Source organism: Haemaphysalis longicornis, unplaced genomic scaffold (genome assembly GCF_048455015.1).
Source record: "Haemaphysalis longicornis isolate Haplotype H1 unplaced genomic scaffold, Haemaphysalis longicornis Haplotype H1 scaffold_6, whole genome shotgun sequence".
Taxonomy (NCBI): Eukaryota; Metazoa; Arthropoda; class Arachnida; order Ixodida; family Ixodidae; genus Haemaphysalis; species Haemaphysalis longicornis.
Genome location: NW_027526407.1, coordinates 27,894,723 through 27,921,161, shown reverse-complemented (window position 1 = coordinate 27,921,161; position 26,439 = coordinate 27,894,723). Strand labels below are relative to the sequence as shown.

At 47.3% G+C, this 26,439-nt stretch overlaps 1 protein-coding gene across 3 annotated transcripts in view; it reads right to left on the bottom strand.

Moving 5' to 3' along the window:
* Positions 1 to 1,019: 1,019 nt before the first annotated feature.
* The window catches only part of LOC144142349 (TNF receptor-associated factor 2-like), a 66,738-nt gene continuing 41,318 nt past the window's right edge, over positions 1,020 to 26,439 (bottom strand). Inside the window, exons 1-13 of one of the 3 annotated variants that reach the window (XM_077673780.1) lie at positions 23,060 to 23,134; positions 20,039 to 20,332; positions 16,663 to 16,767; positions 15,141 to 15,302; positions 14,108 to 14,182; positions 12,677 to 12,754; positions 9,843 to 9,935; positions 4,028 to 4,099; positions 3,850 to 3,936; positions 3,256 to 3,309; positions 3,111 to 3,161; positions 1,924 to 2,175; positions 1,020 to 1,372 (exon numbers count right to left, since the gene is read on the bottom strand). In XM_077673780.1, coding sequence (XP_077529906.1) covers positions 1,139 to 1,372; positions 1,924 to 2,175; positions 3,111 to 3,161; positions 3,256 to 3,309; positions 3,850 to 3,936; positions 4,028 to 4,099; positions 9,843 to 9,935; positions 12,677 to 12,754; positions 14,108 to 14,182; positions 15,141 to 15,302; positions 16,663 to 16,767; positions 20,039 to 20,278 — 1,503 coding nt within the window. In that variant the 5' untranslated portion in view covers positions 20,279 to 20,332; positions 23,060 to 23,134 and the 3' untranslated portion in view covers positions 1,020 to 1,138. Of the gene's footprint in view, positions 1,373 to 1,923; positions 2,176 to 3,110; positions 3,162 to 3,255; positions 3,310 to 3,849; positions 3,937 to 4,027; positions 4,100 to 9,842; positions 9,936 to 12,676; positions 12,755 to 14,107; positions 14,183 to 15,140; positions 15,303 to 16,662; positions 16,768 to 20,038; positions 20,333 to 23,059; positions 23,135 to 26,439 lie in introns of those variants that run through there. The other 2 variants (XM_077673781.1, XM_077673779.1) reach the window with 2 other exon arrangements.

Here is a 26,439-nt window from a genome sequence, read left to right as displayed (position 1 = left end):
GCAGCCGCACGGCTGTATTGAGGTGGATGTCAAATTTTCCTTTGCCGAAACATACTCCACCTTGGGGATTGCCCCTAAATCTGGTCGATTAACTTCTTTCAAACTGAATGAAGTTGCATTTTGTCTTCATGGCCTACAGAGCCTTTTTACTACTGCGGTGTGGTTATCAACCCCTTCTGAGCTGGCTTGAGTTTGCGCAGGGGCATGGAAGGCGATGCAAATCTTCATTTGAGCTGTCGGTTGTCACAGATGCTGTTGGTGGCTGCCACAGATGCCACCAGCAGCGTCACTTTCTATTGTCTCGGGATGTTCATTTGGCGCTAGCGTCTCTCGTATCACAGTGGTTTTGCCCAAGAATTGCCTCCACATAAAAGCATAGCTCAGTCAGCAGCATAATTGTTACCAGCCTGGTGTTTTCTACAGTTACACGATAACGTTGCGGACAACTGAGGGGAACAGAATTGGCCACATATGCATGCTCGGTTTGCTGCAAATGATGTCGAACGAGACCTACATTCGGTTTGAAATCACCAAATGTATCTAGGGCTGGAGTTAATAATTGAAGAGGATATTGGCCCGATTTTTGTCAGTGCGCAAGTGGGCAGTTCCAGCATTAAAGGGACATTGAAGGCAACCAGCAAGTTGGTTTTGGACTACAGTCTGACCTTCCCATAGCCATTTTAGCATTATCGCTAGTCGGACACTGATCAAACGTGACGCAAACAGCGGCAGCAGGCAAGGCAGCGGTTCAGTCAAATCAGTCAGGCTTTACCGAACTCGCATGTCCTTTGAAGCTCCGGACCACTAAGTAAAATGTTCCTTCATGGGACTTGTGATCAGCATTGACGCTTTCCTGAAGTGTCCTGCTCAGGCCGCGTGAATGTTGGCGTTGAACCAACCACTTGTGCACGGCCCCCACACGCCAGCTTGCTTAGCGGCATCGCTGCCAGCATGGACGAGTAGTGCCATCCAGTGGCAGCCAGGGAAGACACTGTGTGCACCATGGCAACATTGCAAGGTTCCTATGGTAGCTGCTCCAGTTTTTTATTGATTCACAATACAAATGTTTTCAATAGACAAACAGTTTGGTGCTTGCGTAAAACACTGTGACCCACTGCTCAGACTACTGACCAGACTTTCAATCAGCGGTGAAAACAATGAGCTTCACCACTACGCAGTTGTGAACCAGAAAACCCTTCTTTTCGTTTTCCAACAGTGGGATGGGGATGACCTGGGAGTATCCAAACATCGGGTTCGGTGCATTCTCTGCGGGCTTCTTCAGGCAGTCCCTGGCGTGATGAGCCGTAGACGTGTCCAGCTCAAAGCGGCGACTCTCTGCGTCGTCAAACTGGTTCACCAGAACAAGTCGAATCTGCAAGAAAGGCAAACTTAAACTTTTATCGGCAGCTGACGGAATGACCCACTCCCCTTTAATAAGACCACCAAGTGCTGCTAGAACATGGCCTTTCTTCGCCAACAGAATCAATGAATCGGTGCTTTGAGTAACACAGGTGTTCACAAACACTGTCTACCCGCACAGTGATGAGATCACAAGGTCCACTATTAAGTTATATATACGTGCAACATAGATAGTTTGGCAATTATAAGAATACATAGCACACGATATGAGCTCGCTAACTGCTAACAAACTGTTGTTACAGCGCTCACGACAATACTTCACGGGGTTTGGTGCTTGAAAAACAAAAGCTCCCAAAAGAGACCAGAGTTCAGTGAAGTTTGAATGAGAACCTGATAATAAAGAACCGTGCTCTAAAAGGTAGAGTGCTCTCCAACACCTTGATCAGTCGACAATGTCGGCATACTTTTATCTGTGCCTTTTTTTCCAGAGCAGCAACATAATGTTGTCACAGCCAACGCAGAAATTTACGACACTGTGCAGTCGATGCGGGGAGGCCCCCGTACCCTGTGAGCGAAAGGCCACGGCAGGAGGCCGTCGTGCTCCCCCGGGTGGATCCTCATCTTGAGGCCCAGGTGGAGCGCCTGAACACTGCCGGGAGCGGGACGGCACACGTCCGCCACCAGCTCCATTCGGTAGCCGGGGGTGTTGACACACAGCACGCCCGATGACAGGACGCCGCTGCCAGGGGTCGAGTAGGCGTGCCGGAGCGAAGAGTAGGGCTGCAGCTTCCACACGTGCTCAAACACGGCCTGGAGCTGAAACAGGGCCCAGAAAACGGCCAAAGGGGAAAAAACACTGAGGTCATTTAAAGCTAGCGAGCACAACTGTGAGTCAGCGAGAGAGAGGGACTAAACATGTTTATTGTTTCCCAGTGGAGAGTCTTCAAGGTGGCCTCCTCATTCCAGGAGACCAGTGGCACAGGCCGCGTCTTCTTCCCTTTCTGCCAACTTGCGCTGGACATCGAGGGAAGAGCTGGCCAAGGTGCTTTCCCCAAGCTCATAAGTGTGGAAGGGATAGGGCGGGTCAAGTGGGCTTTGTGTACAGCCGCCGAACATATGAATCCTCACAGAAGCGGCACAAACGGGGATCCAGGGTGGGGGCTACATACACATGTAGTGGTTTGTGCTCAGGTGGGGGTAAGTATTGCTGGTTTGCAGGGAGCAAAGTATTCCATTGTGGCCCTCGGGTAGTTGTTTGTGCAGCGGGGCGTATGTTTGTCTCCATGGCCGATCGTGCGCGGTAATCTCTCGATGCGAGACTAGAGGAAGCCATTATTCATTGCAGGACGGTGTGTTCATTCACAGAGCACGAGGATACGATCATCTTGCCGGCAAATCACCTTACAGGCATGTGGCGTTGCTTTACACTGATTAAGCTCCACACTTGGTGACAAGTGTTACCTAGCGTGGATACTGAATGCAACAGTCAAAAGTGCTTACTATCCCCATACTTGGGCACGCGTCGAACTTGAAGCTGCGTCAACTGGCACTGTGCACATACTGAGGACTGTTACAACTGCTCTGACGTGCACAGGACAGCAGTGGGAGCAAAAAATTGAAGAAACCTTTGCAGGCGGAACTACACTACCTGCACTGAATTCCGCATAAAGGACACTTCATCAAGTACAGGATAACACAGTACACTGATTGTCTTGTGCCAGTGAAGGCATTTAAATGTGGAAACTACGTACCGGTCCTAGGCGAAGGTCGTGCTGAAGGATGGTAACAAAGCGCTCAGTTTCCTGAAAAAGGGAAGCGGAAACAACCCGGGAGATCGTGGTGCTGCAACAGTGCACCAGCCACAAGACGGCTCACTGAGCTCTTCCACCGACTTACGTCCAGTCGTGCTTCGAGGTCACGCCTGTCTCGGAGCTGATGATTTTTCTGGGCCTAAGGAGAAAGCGGTGCAAGAAATGCAAGGTTAGACGGCTCTCCTCCGCAAAGAAAATGGTGCAAAGTTGAGTGCACGCATAAAATCACTTCTGTGCTCAGTGACACGCAGCCCACCAAAGTTGCAATGAGTTTGAGAGCCTAGCAAACATGCCTTGGTTGCCCGTCTCTTCTTCTGGCCAACATGTTGCGGTGCCTCTTTACTATTTGTAGAGGTAAACATCACAACGGCAAGGACAGAAGCTCTCGGTTCAGTGCACGTGGATGGGCAGTATACCTGTTTTCCCATTTTCTGGGCAGCATATCGGGCACATTCTGTTAAGAGAATTGGACCTTAGGTGCCCATGAAAGGTTACCATGCACATCTTACTGCAGAAAACAATCACTTTAACAGGTATCCTTTATCTGCAGTGGCTTTAGTGGAACTGCACTGCCCTGGTTTGCTCATTACGAGAGGTTTGAAACAAAGCTCTAAAATCCGAAACTTTTGCGCAGAATTCAGCACACCTTGTGATGTGTAGTCAATCACTGGTTACCAACCTGAAGTTCGCCTTCCTGTTTCTTCAAGGCCTCATCCAACCTAATCCGATGATTGAACGCAATATCCGTCTCCTCTTGGAGCCTTGCCTTTTGAGAGAAGGTGTGGAAGAGGTTCAAGTTTTGCCAGTAAAGGTCTCACGATAAAGGAACACTACAACGATGAGAAGTAACACATTACCATTGTCTCCTCCATGTCACTGATCTTCTTTTGGAAAATTTTCTCACGTTCGTCGATCCACTTTAGGAGTCTCTGGAAAAGTTGAAGCGCATTTATGGAGCTATCATTAAAAGATGAAATTTATCAGACCTGTACACCAGCAGGTAAGGAATGAAGAAAGTTGGCTGTACGAACAAATTTCAGGCTGCATCAAAGAAGGACCACGTATTAGTTCTAAGGAAAAGTTTAACTCTGCCTGAAATTGAGCAGGAAACAATGCTGAATTTCGAGATTATGAACCATTTCAGGTCTGCGGTGTTGTGAAAGATATCCTCAAATAGAGAATTTTTTATATAGTAAACGGGAGCATTCGTGCTACTTTAAAAACTGCAACCATTCATCATATGAGCATCACACGTGCACAGCGGCACGCAGCACCGATGTTACTGCTCTCCGCTAGCTGCGCAGTAATATTGAGTAAACAGCACACAAATGTTTCCCGTATAGTTGCAGGCAAGTAAGACGTTAGCTGCTTGATTGAGTCCTACAGAATAATCAGTGTTTTCGTGCATGTACGAATGAGTGCATGGTGTTGTCTCCATTGTGGCTTAAGCTGCCCAATGAAGGCCTCTGCTAAGAGGCAGCAGGGGCCACAGTTTAATTTTAATGTGCAGCAGCACGATTCTTGCACGCAGTGGCGTTGCATTTGTTTCCTTTCATCGAAAAGCCGCCACCCATAGGACCTGAACTATAACAACCCCACGCGCAGTACAGGGACCGGGCGCCGTTGTGGGGCACCACCGTCGCTTCGACGAACAGTGCCACCTCTGGCAAAACGCTCGTCAGTGGAATGCAGAGCATCACAGCTGGCAAGGTTTTGCATCTTGTTCCACAGTGCGGCTTAATCGCGAGGGGTCTTTCAGATTGGACAGTGTTCTTGGGAAAAGGAACTGCCTTACTGGGCCTGCGTCGTGTACAACATGCGCGAATGCCAAAGGCAGCCTACGCACATATTCAGTAAGAGCAAACCGCAGCCTGGCAGATGACGCACAAGCTGGAAAAGCACATTCAATCCGCTGTGGAACCGTTGCAGTGCGCAAAGCAAATTTTACATGCCTTATTATTTATTGTCCGCACATCGAGGAACATCACTGAGGCTGAGTGCACCTGCAAGGCCAGCATCAACGGCCGACTCGAGCAGGCTGCGGCGCTACCATTTGTTGCAGATAAAGAGAAAACGGCGGTGAGCACACAGTTCGCACAGAGGTGCCCGGCAAGGATATTTTTCTCATTAACAAGCCAAGGGTCACATTTGTTTGTGCACAGCGGTGATAATTTTTAACCTGCTTGGCAGTCTATCGGTGTTTCTTCTACAAAAAGGAAGCAGTGCAGCTGTAGCTTAGGCTGTTGCACTCCTTTGATGGGCAATGAAATTTTCAGAGGCGGACATGGGAGTGCACCATCTGCTCCCAGACTCCTGCGACGTCCCTACTGGGAAACACAAGGCACGAAGCTTTTGCTGACAGAAAAAAAAATACCCACAAACTGCTACAGCATTTCCACAACCGCACAATAATCAAACTCATGCGTACAGCCCTCTCTCTTAAAGCCAAGTGTATCAAAATGTTGCATCATTCGTGATGGTGCAGAAACTGTTGCGATGGAAACTAACAGAAATCAATCAGTTTAAAGCGCTTGACGAGTCTCTGTAGCTGTTAGTGCAGCCAACAACACAACACCTCTGACTACACTTTGTTCACCCGGACACACTCGCCGAAAACAAGACCTAAAAGTTAATGGCAACAAAGGAAACGATGAAACTGATGGGAGGCTGTGCCAACTGTCCAGCTGCCCAGCCCCTATACTTCGATCAGCACCACTTGGGAACCGTGACAGGTGTGCAGAGGACTTGTACATTGAACAACTCCGCAGCTCTTTCCTTCGAAAAACCCTACTTGCCAGCTGCGGTCAGGACACCATAGAATAGAGTCGTCCAACGAAAAAAAAGGGAGGCCACGTATTTGTCGTATTTGTCTGCTTTTCTCGCAGTGTCACCGAAAGGCAACGATGGCCATCTGACACGCAGCACCCTCCCCCCTTCCCCTAACCTCGCTGCTGCCGTGATGAATGCAATGAAGGTTTGCCTAATTCGTTCCCTGCTTGCGCACCATCTGTTGGGACCTTGTGTTTCCCCTATACGTAGCTGAGTCAACATCTTTTGTTCTAGCATGTGCTTTTCTCGTGCCCCACCTCACGCCAATTTTAACGCATTGCTTTTTATTTTCTGTTTTAAAAACCATGTTTCCCTACATTTTTAAATAAAAGGATGCCGATACAGTTAAACCTGGATGTAACAAAGTTGACAAAAGTTTGCAATTTTTCGTTACATCGAGGTTTTCGTTACATGCAGGTTTCGAGTTAAGGCTTGCGGAAATGCAGCAGAAATGAAGCCAAAATGCTTCACATCAGTGAAGGTGAACTCCCGATTTATTTCACAATGAAAAACTGCGCGAGTGGTGGACACTGCTTTTGCATGAGCATGGGCACTACTACACTGCGCTCCAAAGAAGCAAGCTTACTTGCCCCTGTATTAACAGACCCAACTTAAGTATCACTTTTGACCTTTGACACTTGACACTTACGCATCAGGAGAGCCAGATGCATGCTGAAAGGGTGCCTTTTTGCCAATTTGATGCTCTTTGCCACACTCACGTTTGTTGAGAGGCTGCTAGCTGGGATACTCTATCAGGTGCCAACGTTCTTCTTTCTGGCCAGCATAGACGGCATCTAAAATTGTGCACTTTTCTTGAAAAGGCCCACATTTTTGTTTTCTAGCAGCAGCACTCATCACCAACAAACCCAGACAGAAGTGGAGATGTGCGGCTACACACCGACAGGACAGCCGAGCACCTCAAAACTTCAGTCTGGAACCGAAAACGCACTCACAGGCAGAAACGCACGCTCACTCGTGGTGCGGGCGGGGGAAAACGTGAGGAGTAGTTACTCTTGCTAGCTGATGTGGTGCCATGCTACGCAAGCAGAATCAGAAGTGACCGCTACGGTAGCCACGAAATGGTGCTAGCCCCACCGTTCATCATCATCATCATGACGAATCTTGTCGAGACGTTTTCACTGCTGCTGGCTCCTTGCAGTAGTGCTAATTTTCGCTAAATTAGTTCGTTTCTCCGGCCAATTTTTGAGTAAAAGTGCAAAAAACAATGACTAATCAGCTGGCCGACTTTGTTGCATCAAGGTTAACTGCCCCGATGTTTCGTTACATGGAGGTCGAAAACACACGGGCTTCAATGGGGAATTGAAAAACTTCGTCAAATCCAGGAATTCGTTACACAGAGGATCGTTACATCCAGGTCTAACTGTACTCTCAAATATGTACTTTTCTTTTGCCCCAAATATTTATGTTCTTTTTTTTCGTAATGAACATTGTTGGCATGTATGAGGCATTCCAGCAGTTATAGCAGTTTGGAATAGTCTACATATATTGCCACACGCTCCGACAAAGCGTTCCATTTTTAGTGAGGGCGGGGAGCAACCACCGGAACAGCGCCGCGTCATGCGACCACGTTCGAGAAGATTCTGCGCCAGGTAGGACGCGCAAGTGTGCCGAGTGGCGTCCAGCGCACAGCTCGCGGAGGCACGTGAGAGGACTCGACGAGCAACGCGTTCGCAGTGCAGGAGAGCTCTCTCTTTCTCAACGGCGGCCTCCCTGTTCGCGTTTCTTCAGTTCTGTGGGCACAAGTTCGCCTAAGTAAAACAGTTGTTTTGCCCTTCTCTATCCATCTGTCGTCTTGTCATTCGTGACAATATTTCATGTGCAAGCATTCCTTCACCAGACTTTTTGGTTGTCCAGGTAAATCGGCGGCAACCAGACAGCACACGCCTGAGTAGTCCAAGAAAGATTACCGTCTGAATTGTAATCAGGCGTGCAATGACTGCTCAGGCGAACTGCTCTGCGGTGAGCAAGGAGTCCAAACGAGCAACGACTAGTGCAACGAGACAACAGCAATCATGAAGAGGGTGTCGACAGGTGCAATGAAGACGTTCGGCTTGTTTAAAAGCAAATGCTTTGAAGAAATAAAAAGGAAGAAATTTGTAACTTGGAAACACTCTTCCATCAACTGCCTTCAACTTCAATGGTGACAAGAATTTACAGGACAGACACACAAAGGATGGAAGAAGAACAGCACACCACGAGTGCCAACACCAATTTTCGGCGTCAATATTATTGCACAGTTCGCTCCCTTCACTCAACAGAATACCCTGGGTGAAATATGAGCAGCCTGCGACGCGAAGAACATAGTTTAATTGGATCTCATTTATCGCGCCGACGGAGCACCGCGCAGAGCGGCACTCAGTGACATCATCCAGGGAGAGCCAAAAGAAGTGACGCGGCAGCGCTCGTCAAAAGCTCGTGACGTCTTTTCATGCGCGCAGCCCCACGAGCGGCGAGCGGGTGCAACACCCTCCCAAGCGGGCGCCGGTGACATCCGCACAAAGCGGTGAGGTCAGGCAGAAAGTCTGTGATATGCGCCGTTTGGGATGAAAGTGTGGGAATTTGAAACAAACGATTTTCAGGCCATTTAATGTAATTAACTATCGCGCGCTGAAGTATTTGAAGTGCTGTTTCAGGTTCGCCAGGCCATTAAGCATAGATAAAAGCAATAAAAGTGTAACATAAAATTTTCGTGTCACTGCTCCTTTAATGAAAGGAAAGATATTAAGCTTGTATGCGAAAAATTATGAAAAATAACACGTGGCGATTCCTGAATCAGCTATGGGCATTTGCAAAGACAATCATGGACGCGTGCAAGATTTCTGTAGAAACTTCAGTTTTTTTTCGATTAGCACCAAGGAAAGGGCACTTACACAGGTATCTTGCAGCCTGGCAATCCCGGCTGCCTCTATTATCTCGCATGCTACTTTATTGTGGTGTCTAGAGAGGATCTTGGTGCACACGAACTCTTGGGTTCAATCGCAGTTGCAGCAATGAATACAGAGGTGTGCACTGACTGCATTATGAACGTTGTTATGGTAGTTGCGAAGCCTATCGTTACAGCATCTCATTGTTATCTCCCCCCCACCCACCGGGAAAATGAAAACTTTCCGCTTATGCCCATAGCTGATTCAGGAATCACCACGTGTTGTTCTTCACGATTTTTCATATACAAGCTCGACGTCTTTCCCTCCATTAAACGTTGTTAAAAGTCAGTGCTCATACTGTGCTGTTCTTTCTTTGTCCTTCGTGTGTCTGTGCTGTAAATTATTACCGTGAACCAACAAGCCCAACAAGGTTCCTTTTCTGCGGTGAGTGCTAAGTGGCGAGATGAGACCAAAACCAGGTGCTCTAGTTTCATTTGAAGTTGCAAGAGAGCAACCAAAATGGTTTCGAGGGAGTGAAAGAAGGAAGCTGTGGAAATGAGTTGCAATCAGTGTCTAAGTACTTTTGCAAAAAATGAAAGAACGAAGCGAAGAATCAAAGTACGGATCGAAAAATGTCAGACTGAACTTGAACCCAACAAGAATCTTGCAACACTCACTAGAGGCAGTGCTACAGTGCTTGAATACGTTTCATGAAAGTGCGGGCACTAACCCAGCTGTTGTTTTTATATATCTGTGTAAACCAGGTTCTCAGAACCAGAACAATGGAATAAGGCTGCAACACATCGTTAATGGTAGGTGTTTGACTACTGAAGTGTGGGCTACCAGTACGGGGTAAGCTGCATCTGGATATGCTTATAGTACAACACACACAAAACGTTGCCCCTGTGCTCCATACTCTTTTCAAGGTATTGGAAACCTTGCGTGCAGAACACGTTACCTGATTTTCTGCCGTCAAACGGGAAATGTGTCCCACGAGAATCTCGGTGTGTGCGGTGCTCTTCTCATGATGGGCCATCTGGTGGCGGGGAGCCTGAAATAGATACGCGCATTTCAAGTCAAGCAGGGAAACCTGTGACACATCACTACAAACGGGCCTGGTGGCTGTACAATCCCTAAAACATGGTAAAGGCTGAGGCCTTTGAACAAACTGGAGCTTGTCTGCTGCTGAAAGCCCACTGTGTGTGTGTCACAGAATTGCGCGAGGTAATTTAGTGGCCGATGTCTCGGACAGGAGGAGCGACAAACAACTCCCCCCTGGATACAAATAGAGGATGTGGTTCGAACCTGCTAACCGGCGATAGGTCCACGCCTGATTGGCCGCTGGCGTGAGGCACGAGACGGGGCACGGGAAAACAGTTTCAAAACAACGGACATTTACTTCACATTCACAGGAAATTCAAAACAGACAGACAGAAGGTTTGACGAGTTAATAGCACACTGCAGTTGACACCTCGTCAGGGTCAGAGCTGCCAAGAAACCGACACGAAGTACATTAATCACAAAAAAAGAAACAGTACACGCCGTTACAAGCCCGAGGAGGAGGCAACAGTAAATGAAGGGGTCAGTAGAGTGTACAATAGGCGGGGTTCGAGGCTTCCCCCAACTACTAACAATAGGTCCGCTAGAAACACATACAGTGTGGTGCACTGAAGGAGGCGGATAAGAAGCCCGTGCAGTCGGCTTAGAGATATACAACACAGAAAATGAATAGGAAGAGTCCAAGGAAAGGTGGAGAAGGGGAGAGCATCTTAGCTGCGGTCCGGCTGATGGTCTCGCCAGGGTGACGGAGGCTGTCGGTCGTCTGTGGCGGGGCGCCGCTCATCAGCGACGCAATTTGGGTGAACTCCGGCCGCGCACTTTCGCCTCCTTGAGGAATCTTCGGGGGCCCGAAGTTCACCGCCGTCGTCGCTCGGCCTCCCCAGCACAGCCTTCAAGGCCGACGCCGCGTCCCGGCCATACGTCCGGCCACCACCAGTTTTCAGCCCATTCTCCCCCCCGGAAACCCCGCACTGCACCACGCACACAGTCCATCGGGCCGCGCGTCTCCCAAGAATTCGCGGGGCGCAGCCTTCTGTAGGCCGCGGCACTCTCGCCCACTTCTCTCCTCGAAACACATGGCCAGCCGACCAGGGTGCGACAATGGCGGCGAGAAGATTCCTTCGCTACGCGGTATGGCCCCTCTCGGCCCGAAAATGGCGAGCGGCAAGAAAACCCGTCAAGGAGGGACATGAATTTCGCGACCGTGTGCAGACAGACTCGAAAGAGCGATCGGGGTGAGAAGGGGCCGAAAGGATTCAGGGGCTCAACACTCCACGAAACTGGAGCGTTGCTACGAACACCCCCTTCAGTGGAAAGATAAATGTGCGTTTATGCCTGCTGCAGATCTAGCCCTGTAACGAAATGCAGCAAACACAGGCGTCTTCATGTTTCTGATTGATTATGAGGTTTTAACGTGCCGACGCAACGCAGGCAATGAGGCACACTGTAGTAGAGGGCTCCGGATTGATTTTGACCACCTGGGGATCTTTAACGTGCGCCGAAATCTCGTACACACGGGCGTTTTTGCTTTTCGCCTCCACCAGAAAAGCAAAGCAGCCGCTGCGGCCCGGAACTGAACCCGTGACCTTGGGCTCAGCAGCGCAACGCCACAGCCACTGAGCCACCTCGGTGAGTACATCTTTCTCACGGCCGCTTTTCTGATGGAGGCGAAAAGCAAAAACGCCCGTGTGTACGAGACTTCGGCGCACATTAAAGATCCCCAGGTGGTCTAAATTAATCCGGAGCCCTCCACTACGGCGCGCCTCATCGCCTGTGTTGCGTCGGCGCGTTAAACCCCACAATCAATCAATCAATCGAGTACATCGTTTGCATGTTTCTCATTAATAACAAATAATAGCTTTTCCATCTCCGGCCGGCAGTCGAAGCAGTTGTCGCTGTCACGCCTTCTGTGCTGTCTGCTGTTTTCTCACCCATGCCACCATGACCTCAGACAACCTGCCCAGGCTACCCTTGTGAGCGAGCCCCTTCTAAGTGGCAAAGCACACGCCACATACCACTGTGCCACACGGGCAGGTCCCGTTGCTGTTGGGTTGCCCGCTGCATGCACTTTCATTGTGAACTGGGAACTCACATTGGTGCAGTGACCTAAACATCACCTCTAGGCTCCTGAATAATGAACACACGCTCACTTTCAAGCAGAAATAGTCTGCCAAATAGCATGTTTCCTGAAGCACCCAGCGCGCACACCACTTCCAGGCAGCTGGAAGCTCTGTAAAAGCTCCCCAGGCATTCCAACCAGGCGCGACTTCTTAGCTGGCCGCCCTCACCACATCCCGTCTGGCAGGGCAGGCCAAACAGCTCGCCAAAACGGGGTGGGTTTGTCTGCCTTTTTGAGCGACCGAGCAAACGCATGAAAACCTTCAATGGTTTTCACCTTAGAGTTAGTGGTGCAGTTCGGTACTGCCCCTGACTGGAAGCATTCCTGTTTTGTGGTGCAGATAGCCCCAGTGATTGGACAAATCACCATAAAGTGAAACCAAGCAGAGCTTCGGTTAAACCAGCCAATTTGGTGTGAACGAAAAGGTGGAGAACAACACTGAAAGGTTACACTGCTACATCGCGTATCTTTGTGCCTTAGATACAGCAAATCTGCACATTTATTTTGTAAATAAGTGGTCTTTCTACAAAGGCATAAATTTAATCTAACTCATAGTTGATTGAAACTGTTTCTTGATATGTAGTTGAATGCCATATTGGAAATCGTTGACTTACTTGGAAAGAACAGCCAAGCTCTTGGAATGAGCACGTGACTGGCTTCAGAGAGCATACCGGATAATGTTCTTCTTCAAGCTGAAAAAAAAAAACAGAAGACAATGGTATTTCAAAAGTGTCGCGAACTGGGCCAGTTGGTACGGATCCATAGTGGTGAAACAGCGCGCAAAAAAACCAGCGCGTCCTGGTTTTTTTTGCGCGCTGTTTCACCACTATGACAATGGTATTTACGGCTGTACAATGTATAAAACTGAATAAAATGAGCTGCGTGATAGCAAATTTAATAGGTAATTTGTAATCTAGAATGCATTAGACTAAGTCTTAATTGTGCACTGTGCCATGTAGTAGAAGAAGCTCGCCCGCACTGCACCACTTATTTCCTCTTCCTCCTCCAGTGAACACTGCATAACGGGCAACTGTAGGGAAAACACGATGCGCTGTTCCAGCTGCCACACAGACTACCACTTATTTATTTATCAGACAGTGGCAGTCCAGGCAAGAGTGGTACAACGAATACACTCAAAAAGTACACACAGTAGGGTCACATATAGGCAGGAATATATAGAAAAGGAACAAAACAATCGAACAACTGCAACATTGGTAAGTTGAAAGGAAAATAATACACAAGACAGCCAACAATGTAGCACCGCTGGAATTCTTCTCTCCAGAAGAAAATACCAGATGCGAATTTTAAATCTTGAATCATGTAGATAAATGAATGCACAGTTTCACAGTTGACTTCACTTTCCAGCAATTCGTTCCAGTAAAATATGGAAGAAAAAAACAGGTTGTATGCATTGCTGTTGTTACTGGGTTGCCAAATCACTTAGTTGTGGCTTGTTCGCGAGGAGTGTTTAAAAGGCTCGAGGAGGTAATCTTCTTGAAGAATAGCGACGTCCCGGTGGTTTGCACTGCACCTTTGCACTGCCTCGGTGTTCCAATATTTTGATTTGCATGCACTGCATATTTCGCAATGGCTTTTCGTTTGTTCACACACAGGTTGTGCAGGTCAGACTTGCCAGGATTTTCTACACTCGGCTCCTCAGGCCTGCCAGTTGGTCACAACAGCCAGCAGATCAGCGGTAAGGTAATGCAAGGGGAACTATAGTACTTTCAAACACACTTTTGTAGCCAAAGAATGCGTGTAACTTGTTTGGGGAAGGAAAGAAAAAAAAAGAAGCTTGTAACGTAGCTCAGGCAATTTAGGTCATCTTAAATCTCGCAAGCAACGAGACAACGTTTATGGCTAATTTTAGAATCTTTTCAATGAGATAGTGACAAGTTTTCATTCTTAGTTTGTTCATTCATAGTGAGATAATATATTTACCTGAAAAAAAAGCACATACAAACAAGCACAATAATATTTAAGGATAGTTTCAGACTCCCAATTCTAAAACCACGCAACAAAAAAAAAAAAAGGGACTAGCATACCTGCAAATAAGTATTGAAATGCTTTTTGCAGTATTCACAGGAGGCTGGGCGTTCGGGACAGCTTGACTCGTGGCTCTGGAATGAAGGATAGAAACTGCATTTTACAGCAAAGATTCCTCCCATGGAAGCAACACCTAAGACGCCGGGCGCATCCGTCAGCCTAATCAGGCACACAGCATACAGAGCTCAGAATTCGTTTAGGGAAAACACAAAACAAGCATCGAAACCGCATGATGGATGATAAGTTTTGGCGCCCTTGCCCATAGTTGGCCTTGCGCCAATAAAACCCAACCATCATCATCATCATCATGGATGATAAGGCACCTGAGAACAATGGGACCCCCCCCCACAATGTGTTTCTGGTAAAGATTATGTTTGCGGGTTATCTTTGATGGCTAGGCAGGACTAGTGGCACTAAGTAGAGCAGTTCTTGCCCAAGACGGCGAGCGCATGCATCAGGCTAGGCAGGACCCAGCATTTGCCGCCACAGAAGCCGAGCGTTGCGTCAGTACAAGAGGTATCAGAGTTGCGCCACTCAGGCACGCAAGTTAGCAGCGGCGGCCATTTCGTCGTGCATCAGTGTTGCGAGATAGCCGCATCCATGACCGCGCTGTTAACTACGACTGGGTTGTTTCTCAACAACACTACCAAAGTTGCAGCAGAACGGCGTCTTTGGGCATACTTCTGCTGCTGAAATGCTGTTTGTTACATGCGTTTGTTACATGAAATGCAAAGATTTCTTCCGCCGCTACCCGACTCCAGTGAAGTCCAGTCACGTGAGGGATTTGTCGGCGTCATCAGCCCATGGTGGCAGCCGGCTACGCACTGACTGGACTGACCTTGAACCGGCAAGCCTTTTCCCTTTGGCGCCTCGCGACAGAGGACGCGTCGGTGCCGTGCCCGGTGCCGTGACATTATCACGCCGCCGGAGCAAGCCCTGTTGCGCCTCCTCAATAATTCTTGCTCCGTGGAGTAAGGGTACACTTTCTGATTGAAAAGTCCCCCTTTAATGCTTGAGGAAAACACCACTCACCCCTTTCTCCCAGGCCTCAATGTCACGTCTGCAGTAATCGCACATCAGAATCCTTTTGGGGCAGTCTGTGTGCACGTGACTTGCCAATCTTTTGCGTTCTATTAGATCTCCACAGAGTGTGCATGCTACTTTTTCTTTGAAGCTGCATGAGTGGTAGTGTCTCTGTAAAAGACGGAAGAAAAACATACGAAACAGTGAAGTATTCAGCAACATGCCAAAAATGTTTCATACAATCTGGCTTGCACTTCACTGAATACTGCCACTTACCGCCGATAAATTTTTGTATTTCTAGACTGTTCTGTATTTATTCTCACTTTTTCTGTGAGATATTCCTGGCACGTTCATAGTTTAACAGTTAAACAGTGCGTTGCAAAACGTGCACAGTCATGAACAAATTAAATGTGATCCCGAAAATGCGAACCAGAAGGCACAAATAGCGAGATTTCTTTCCATGCAAGTCAGATTGACGCGTGGCTTAGAGTGACAAAGTTTGGAAATCCGGCTTTCCAAACATACCAATAGCACACCATTACTGAACCCCAACGAACGGTATTTTTCAATTTTGCGTGTTCTAGTTTATATTTCTGTATTTGCATTTTATTTGTCCATGGATGTACGTACTGCTGACCTCAGTGGAAAGACCAGTGAATGCGTGACCGGTAACTTTAAGGCACTCCCATGCATTCACACTATTAATGCACTTTTTCTTCATTATACAATTTTGAAAAATAAGAAGCTCATTGTGAGTGAGGAGGGGCCTGCGTCGAGGTTGATCGATTGTGGTGTTTAACGTACTGAAGCTGCACTTGGCCTACGAGGCATACCACGGGGAAGAGTTCGGATTAATTATGACAACCGGGGGATCTTTAACGTGCAGCTGTGCTGGGGTAGCCCCTCTCTCCTAGCACATCATTCGACTGATTGTGTATTATGGCTGCTACCAGATCTGCGTCTTAAGCTGCCAACATTTTATGGCTCTTTGCTAGCCTTAAAACCAACAAGAGCTGCCAATAAATAGACTTGTCATTAAAGTACAAAGAAAATAAAAAGGTGGCTGGGCACCATGCTAACGATGAGCGTTATCGCAGGGTTTAAAACCCTGTGCTGCCTAGTTCTTTTATTATGACACTTGCATAAACCGAGCACTGTATTTATGAAAACTAAACAACAATTGAGCCAGGAACTTTTTCAAGGACAATGAAGAGAAGTTCTCAAACACATTTACTAATAAGGTGCGTTCCATGAGGCAACAGTGGACGTGCACTTCAATGCATTTGTGGGCAGCCCCTTTGAGCTCCTGGCAGCCACTGTGCCTGTGGTTCCTTCTCGTCATGAGAAAGGAGGGTCACAGCAGAAAAAGTTAAATCTGGTGCATTTCAAGCTGAACTTCAGAAACACCCACGACACCGAGGAATAAAAGCCGGCCATCACAGCATCGCACGTGACAACTTTTTCTCTATTTCTCCATTACTCCGACAAGTTCAACACGAAAGTGAAATCCTGCTGCGGTCCAGAAGCTTACCAGGACATCTTTGAAGGGGCCCTGGAAAGGGCATCCCTTATCTTGGTGAAGACAGGCAGCGGGAATTTCCCCCAGCAAGTTCCATTCTTCTGTGTTTTCTACCATCTGCACAATGGAAGAGAAAGACAAGGCAACTGAAATTTGCGTATTAAACCTGTGTATCCAAACCGATTATTCTGACATTCTTATCAAACTGGTGCATCTATTCATCCCTACGCTACGCTGCTGAGCACGAGGTCGCGGGTTCGATTCCCGGCCGCGGCGGTCGCTTTTCTGATGGAGGCGAAAAGCAAAAATGCCCGTGTGTACGAGATTTCGGCGCACGTTAAAGATCCCCAGGTGGTCAAAATTAATCCGGAGCCCTCCACTACGGCGCGCCTCATCGCCTGCGTTGCGTCGGCGCGTTAAACCCTACATGATGATGATGATATTCATCCCTAATGCAAAGTTTAGTGCTGCAGGTTACATCGAGGGAAGAAGAGGGTCTTAGGTCAAAAACTGTTATTACATTTCTGATGATGAAAATTGGGGCATGTAAGTAGTTTTTTTACTCTGATTGTAGATACGAATTTCAATTGTGTAAAGCAGGTTTTTTATAATTCATTCAGATTTTTATATTTAACCCTGGGACAGCTTATGTAAGTAAACTGCGAAACGAATAGTACGGCTGACCATATGTCACCAGTGAACTGCAGTGCACAAATCGACGACTAACATCTTCCATTTGAATTTCATTCAGGTTTCAAATGTGGAAACAAGGAAAGGTAGTTTTGACTTTCAAGCCTGAACTTCAGATGGTGCCAACTTCTACTCGAACACAGAAGGATTCTCATATCAACTGTAACCCCTCCCCGCTTCCCTTCAAGGTGGCTGGTTTTGCACCTTAGGCCGTGCACGCCCCTCTTACAAGCAATCCAAAAGGCAGGCACCATGCCCAGCACGCTAAGTACGTACAAACACTGCTCCCAACGCCCATGTAGCTAGGTACAACTGTCAGGCTGAAAGAGGTTCCTTACTTAATGACAAGTCCGCCCTTGTTTCTTCCCCCTCAGGATAGCACAGAATAGCTAGCAGCACAACCCCAGTTATTCTCAGTTCAAAAGTGTGAAGACGGGCTAGTTGGTCCATACTGAAGGCAAAAAACAGCGCAAAGAAACGACACGTGAGACGAGAAAAAGACAAACGCGGGCGCTGACTGACAACTGAATGAATTTTATTGCGCGCATGCAATATAAGAAAAAACAGGAAGAAACTAAAACAAGAATAAAGTTCGGGTTGTAGATATGCAATCTCCTTTGGCAACAAGCCGACAGACGGTTTGCGGATGCATGCACCCGCACGCTCATGCATAGAAAAAGCTTCAAAGATCTCGTGTGTTCTTTGGTCACCATAGTGCTTGTTCGCGCACGAAGCAACATTTGCGGCAAGGTTACTACCGGTACCGGATTTGATGTTGTTAGCGTGTTCACGAAGACGGTCATTCACACATCATCCCGTTTGTCCAATATACGAGCCACCGCAGGACAAAGGAATCTCGTACGCAGCTTTGGTCGCACACTCAATAAAACGCCTTGTGTGTCCCTTGTTGCAGACGTTGCGCCTGGGTTCTTCCGAATTCACCGCCTTGCAAAGGCCGCCCAACTTCTTGGGAGCAGAAAACACGACTCACACCCACGAGCGTTCCACAATTCTTTTTAGTTTGTGCGAGACTTGTTGCCAAAGGAAATTGCATGTCTACAATCCTAACTTTATTCTTGTTTTAGTTTCTTCCTGGTTTTTCTTATATTGCATGCGCACAATAAAATTCATTCAGTTGTCAGTCAGCGCCTGTGTTTGTCTTTTTCTCGTCTCACGTGTCGTTTCTTTGTGCTGTTTTTCGCCTTCCTTCTCAGTTCAGTCCAGGACACACCATTTAGTTGAGAGAGCTCATGCAGTAACCCAGACACCTTCACGGGAAAGCAGTCGTGTGTCACGTGCACTGGTGGCCCAGCTGTCCACACCCATGGAGCCTCTCAGCCCCTTCTGCTGTGCTGGTGCGCTGCCCACAGCTGCTGGGAAATGAACTGTGCCATGAAGCTGGTTGCAGGTCCGTTCTGGGAAGGCCGTGCATTGCATCAAGGCCCCACTTCTCTTGGTGAGGAACACGGATTGTGTCCCAGGAAGAGCCTCACTGGCATCCCATGATGTACGCTTAACCATACCAGGCGCTGAGAATGTGCCAGAGGGTGGTGCCCCGTCTGAAGTTTGTAACGAGATGGCACCCTCCATCGACGTGGCTCTCAGCTGCACACACCTGCCAATAACGAAGGCGGGGACCCCAGCACAAGGGCAGGTGATGCACACTTTGTGTGCCAGTGCCCTTACAGGGTCACTAGCTTGCCCGCATGTCGTGTCACCAGTTGCTACAGCAGCAGCAGCTTGTGGTGCGCAGTGTGCCCAGCTGTGCAAACCATGCCCACCCTGTGCACACACGGCAGACAGCGAGAAGGGATATTCTTACTCGCAAACACCGAGTACACTCAACTGTCAGCCGCACCTGTCAACCGCTGTGCTACAAGAAGGGACTGACTGTGCGTAGAGATAGCTGGCACTGACACGGGTGTCGCTGTGTGTACTGAAAGGCCGTGAAGTTATCTGGTGCTCTCATCTCAATTGTGTCACTGAGAAAGCTGTGCAGTGCACTGCACTGAACCCACACTCCTAAAAAAAGGCACAAAAGGTGGCAACCAATTGTGGCCTGGGAAATATCATGGGGGGACAGACCTCTAGCCTGACATGCTGTGCAAGGAAGCATTACAATGGGGACCACTAGAATCATGCCAAGCTAGGCTGCATCTAGAACTTTTTCACGATTATCTCACACCTGCACCCTACATGGCAGTCACATTTTCTTGCCACATTATGTACCTAGGTGAGTCGATCAACTTCATGAGCTGCGCATGCACTGACGGACGATAGCAGCTAGCGTTCAATAACTTTTTTCTTCCCCAAAGCCAGTGGCACTATTCACCTACAGAGCTGCTCTTTGCTAGATTGACTATAATCTTTTAATTGACACTAGAGTAGTGCACAAACACTTTGCGCAAGGCTTTTTTCACCTTGCAGCTGTTTTTCACTTTCATTAGTGTTGTGTTTTGTCCACACTAAAATTCGCAGATTAGTGTGAACCTGTCATCCTTGCTGTAATCGGTACACCATTTGCTCTGATTGCAGAGCATTATGGCGGCACTTTAAACTTCCTTTGTGCCCTGTTGCATCCCCCCACGGTGTTGTGACGAGAGAATAAACAGCAATGAGTAAACAAGGGCCCATTCCAGAGGGATAAATAAATTGGGACTCTGAGCCAGTGAAATCAAGAGACAACTGGATCACTCACGTCATTTACATGTCCATGCCATTCGCAGAGGGAGCAGGTGAACTCGTTCAAGTTGTCCGTGTGCACTCCGATGCATTCCTGGCAGAAGTTGTGACCCTTGCCGTCTTTCCGGCCTTGAGGCGTGACAGCGTTGCACGTCGTGCACAGGAGCTCTGGTTTAAGCAGCTTCTTAAATGGCACCCCAATTTTATCCGGGAGGCCCTGGAAGCCTTTAAGGGGATACCTGTGGTTGACGCTCATCTTTGCCGCCAGCTGTCCGCCAGCTGTTCAAGTTTCAGCTTCCAACTGCCTGCTCTGAAATAGCCAAAAAAATAATGGCAGGGTCGTGTGCTGGAAGACCCTACATTAGAGTGAAAGCTCTCTTACTCCAGGTGCAAGCCCAGAAAACGCCCTGTTCTGTCAATCTGACCTCCAAGCACAGCCAAAATGAAGCCAGTGCCTGCTGTGAACTGCAAGTGCCCCAGTGCTCATTCCTTACAAGGGGAAAGGGAGATTGGGGAAGAGCCAGAAAGTGATACAAGCAGGCGCTGCCGGCATCCAAGTTCAGAGTGCCGACTGCGCCAAGCAACGTCTGGGTTTTGTCTTGTGTTGCCATCACCTGTCCATTCACTGTGCAATCTTGGTGATCCCTGATACAGCTCATGCTGGAGTGAGAAGGGCGGCACAAATAACCCTGTGTCTTTGCAAAACTCCTTCGCTCATCCCTCAATAAAGTGTTCGCAACATACTTTAATGCATAAACACACCAAAGGCAGAAGTGGCTACAAGCCAAGTGCAGCGGCGTACTTAACACAATACAGATGCAATACTTACTGAGTGCTTAGCATAATACCACACCTTTTTTTCACAGGTGTTCATAGTAGCCTTCAAAGAAGAGTTGAATGATTGAAAAATATAAGTATATACCATATTTTTGTGATTCTAAGCACTCCCCCTCCCCCCCCCCCCCCTGATTCTATTCACAAATGACTTGGCCACATCGTCACACCTTGCCATGGAAAAAGGGGGTGTTTAGATTCGCATGCAAGCTTTTTTCTTAATTTTTTTAGAAGCGCCCCCCCTACTTTAAAAAAAACTATTTTCTAAAGAATTTGAAAAAAAAAAAAACTAAAAAAAAACTTTCTTGACTGCCAACCCTTATTTCTGTCTTATTTAAACGAGCCCCTCATTTCTTATTCTGATTCACTGCATGCATAGCGAGGGCCTCTGTTCTGGAGAGGCACATACCTCGCAGCTCTCACTGAACACTTCGACGCATTTTGTTCCGATACGCATAACCTATGCAATACTGAACGTCATGCATCTTGTGCTCCCGACTTCCATGTTGTACTCCAACGCTTACCATTCTGTACTTGATGTTACTTTAGACAAAATACAATGGACAGACCATACCTGTTCGCATAAACACATAAAGCACGAAAACTACCACTTTTTTAATGCCGAATGTATACTACCGACTACACGGAAACAGAAATTCAGAGGGCCTGCATCTGCGACTGCAGCCTTTCACTTCAACTAGTAGAAGGAACAAATTGTTCCGTTCAGAATCTCTTTCCTGTACATATTCAGACTGCTGACATTTTACTGAAAGCAAATAAAAAATGGATTAGGAGAAATACAATACTTGGAGAAATAACCGTAAATTAAGGCACCTTATTTAAAAAAAAATGCACAAATATCAATGCTGAACTCTGCAGTGTTCAATCTCGATGACAAAAAATTAAATTGCTGCATCTTCAACTACGTTGATCAGTTTTTCACATTTACACAGAGGCGTACGAAGAGTGAAAAAGTACGTGGGTATACTCTCATAAAGCAGCATTTCCTCCTGAGTAGGAAAATAAACTAACTCACTCTGCCAATACAGCGCTTTTAATTTTAATTGGTCTTCACACCATGCACAGTTGGTCTTCTCACCACAGGTCTTCACACCATGCACAGGTCTTTTCTTGGCGTTTGGGGCTATCAGCAAATTAACTCACCATTTTCGCCAAATCCTTTGCACGGTATCAGCCCTTGCGCCATTGCACTGTTCGTGACGTCTACGGCACTCACAAGTGTGGCTTGAAAGATTTAACTTTCCCTTCAACACTGCACTCGATTGCAGTGAAGGTGTGGGACTCGTTAACAGGGTTCCACCCCGTCTGATACCTGAGAGCGTCACCTGAAATGGGCTCAATAAAAGTTAATTCGTTTCAGATCTCTCTCGATTGTAGTGAATACAACAACATTTTTTTAAATGCAGGGTTCTGGTGATCCATGGTACAAACTGTAAATGGACATCGGCACCCCAGCAATCTCGTGCTTCGCCAAATAGGTGCTTTGCGGTTCACATTTCGCGATATCAGTCACGGTTGGGAGTTATATGCGAGCGCTTTCGTCTCCAGCGTCGGTAGCGTCGTTGTGCAAAGAGGCGACGACGCTTTATGGAGTGGTTTCTCTGATAAATACTCATAGACATTGGGATAAATAGTAGGGATCGCGACACTCGTAATTTTAGGTCGGTAACGAGAATTTTTTTCGCAGAGGAGTGCGTCGGCGACGCTTTCCGTTTTACGCAATGAGCTCTGGATTACCGCTTTCAGTACTAACAGAACATTAGTTTTTTAAAAAGTACATTCGCCAAATAGGTGCTTTGCGGTTCACATTTCGCGATATCAGTCACGGTTGGGAGTTATATGCGAGCGCTTTCGTCTCCAGCGTCGGTAGCGTCGTTGTGCAAAGAGGCGACGACGCTTTATGGAGTGGTTTCTCTGATAAATACTCATAGACATTGGGATAAATAGTAGGGATCGCGACACTCGTAATTTTAGGTCGGTAACGAGAATTTTTTTCGCAGAGGAGTGCGTCGGCGACGCTTTCCGTTTTACGCAATGAGCTCTGGATTACCGCTTTCAGTACTAACAGAACATTAGTTTTTTAAAAAGTACAAACTCCGCCTACAAGGCACAAAGAAACACGTGTGCGAACTAATAAACAAACGACGGAATGTAAAGCGCATTTCAAACGAAGTGTACTCGCCTGGTCATGCGCCAACCCCGCTCGTTGCCGCTTCGCTTTCAAAGGCATCAAAGATGATGATGATGATTAAAGGCCTCTCCTTTGAATTGGGGTAAGGCACCCCATAGAGTTAGGCACCCTAAATTGGGGTGACGGCGTGCGCCATCTAGCCTATCTTAGTTAAAAAATTAAATTTAGTCCCTCAACTCGGATTTCTTTTTAATTCTGCCCTGCCGCTACCCCTGGCTGGGATGTTATTTTATCGACTTCCCTGCTTTTCTTCTAGCCGCTGCTTAGTATTCGGCGGTGAGATCTTTGAGTGGCGCCCCCTGGCTCTGACGTCGGCTTAGGGATTCGCGCCGCTGTCGTCTGCTACACTCCGCTTGTGAGGGGCAACAGTGCCTGGGCTAGAAATCGCCCGCTTCGTTGCTGTAGTGCGTTAAAAAGCGTATTTCTAGCGACTCAGTTATTGTGCCAGCTTCTGACGCATCTGAATAATTTGAAGCTGTATCCCCCACAAGTTTGCAACACACGGAGAGAACAACTTTCTTCAGAGTATCGGTCAGAAGATCGTGTGTAACTCGTCCTTTCTTGCTTATTCGCGAGGATCAGTATTCAATTCAGTATTCGATAAGTATTCAACATGCGTAGGCTTCCCTGCAGTATTTTTGAGATGCTCCTATGAAGACTCAACAGTCTAATACTACGTACCAAGCAGCGGCCTCTACACGCTCATCGCACAGCAGGAAATAAAGCGGCTTTCTTCTGTTTCTTTCGTTGTTGTCTTGTATCGAATTAATTTTTCTGGCTTCTTTTTTTTTTTGCCCAACGCATTAATTTTTCTGCGCCGTCACCAACTTCTCATTAGGAGGTTTCGGGATGTTTGGGAGCCTCACAAAGGTCGTGTGGATATTTCCTTCATTTTGTATGGCATACATTCCTTTCTTCACAAATTGGCTTTCATTACGGCTGCGTGCAAGAAGGTGCATATCCGCAGCGTGCTTTGTTTATTCACATCCAAATACAATGAGAAGGTTTGTGCTACGCCACCGCGATCGCGCCCTAAACAACGTGGTCCACAGTACTCGAAGGCGGCTTTTGTGCTCCGAATTTCTATCGTAATTATACCGTTATCATAACGAACTGACTCTCAACTCGAACAATGATGACATGATTACGGTGTTGAAGGCATGATATACTCGCTAACTAATGTAATAAATAGTATACCTGCATATATTACAAGACTCGAAACCAAAGAAGAATTCCAAGTAGCTCTTTATTGCTTTTCAACCCTTCCTGGCGCGAAGAACAAATCCTATTCTACTCGGGATGGCATTCTATGATTTGAAGAAAATTACTTTTACTCTCTTGTCCTGGACTGAGGACCCGGCCCACTAACCAGATCGATTTAATTGTTAAACAAAGTTTTCCCCTCCTCCCCTTACTCCTCCTCCTCTTGAGTGCAGTTTTCCTATAACGCATATCCGAATATCGAGAAGATATGGCTGTGCAAAATGTTCCGAAATATCCTCGAGGTCTTAACAAACATATATGTGTTACTATAAATTTAACGAAGACGTGACTCGTTTTGCTCAATAAACCTCCATACTGGTTAGATTCCTGGTACAGAATCAGCCCGCGCGTATATACACACTGGGATATTTGGAACTCAACCTACAGTTTTTGCAGTCTATAGTGCATGTCGGCAAACTTTCATGCCTTGACAACGTAAAGTGATGGGACAAAACGCGTTCGAGCGTTCGGCAAGGTTGCAAAAACTGTTTTACCTTACATATGATTACCGGGAATCGAGATGCCTTCTGCCAAAGCCGACAGCCCTGAAGGCCTGGAATTTGTTTTGGTCTTCCATTTTCGCTGTCGTCGGTTGTTAGCAGCTGACTGTTCCTTTTGTTCGAATGCTTACATGAGAAGCTGACGCCTAGCTCCGACTCTTCGCGCTCCGCACAGGACCGGCTTCGCAAGGAATGGGGTGGCGCCGGCAATGTTTCTCCCGTAGCGGTATCCAAAACTATACTTTAATTGACACCATCAGCTAGTGATGCGATTTTAAGCCTATTATTATGATAAAAAGTTACCCACACGCCAATTCTTGTGCGGACAAGCATCAGACGTTGACCGAGAGCAAAGAAACAGTAGGGAGAGCGATCCTGACTCCTGAGTGAAGCAGACGACAAATGCGAGAATCCCTAAGCTGACGTCACGGAGGCGCGCTTCGCAGCGCCGCCTGTGTTCGCGCTCACCGCCAATACGGACCGCGCGCGCCACTACAGGCGCCACCGCCGCACGAAGGTCATCCAGCCGCCGCGCGTGCGGCGTATTGGCCAGCTCTTGGCGTGCAAACGCTGTGTTTTTTTTTCGTGGTAGTTAGCGATGAATAGTCCAGTTATTGTGTTTATCACCTGCCTTCATTGGGGTTTTATTTTTCGAAGTAAGGTACCGTAAACTTCGGCCGCGAACGGCAACGGCTTCTGTGTGCTCTGGCACAAGCGCTGCGCCGTAGTGTTTATGGATTTTAAATCTATATTGCTTCTTTTCTTAAAGCAAAGTTGTAAATACCACACATACGGTAGCTGTGTAGTCACGAACTGCTGCGGCCCTATCGATAATACAATAAAAAAATTGAAAGAAACCAAGTACGCCTCGTTCAGACTACGCTTAATGAATCCGTTGATTGCTCTGGAATGCACAGAACGCTAAAAGAGATAGCCCAATAGTATTGTCGTTTCGATGAGTGGGTACATACTTGAGAACATTTAAAAACGCTGCAGAAATGCTTAAGGATCAAAACACGAAGAGATATATGTTGCACCATGTATCTTTCTGCTTCCACGCTTTGCAATCCTTGCAAAAACAGGCACCGAAAAAAGAACAATGATACTGATTTTATCATACGCAACAAAAAATTTCAATGTTACGAAGGGAGACAAAAGACCGCGGTCCAGCGTACAAAAATTTATTTTTTCGCGCTGCGATGTGCAGCACACGGAGGAAACAGAATATTGCCACGTAGCCAAGAACGACGCAAAGCTTTTCTGAACGCAGCGAGCTAGTGATCTCCTGCACTACAAAAGACTATAGGATGAAACACAAACGTCGAAGAAGCAGTCCTCAGTGTGACGTGAACAGATGAACGTCGATAAAATGAGTTGCGCGGCGTTTGCTATGCATTACTCTTGGAGCGTTATTAATTTCAGATTCATGGAAATAGGATCGAGAACATTGTCGAAGAAACAAAAAATCAAGTTAGCGACAAGGTGGCACCCTTTCCATATCAAACAATATTGCCCGACGGGACGTACGACAAAAAGAGCAACCGGGCGCTCCGGTTGAAACGCCAGATAAGAAACCGGAAACGGCCACGCGCGGTTACAAGACAAACA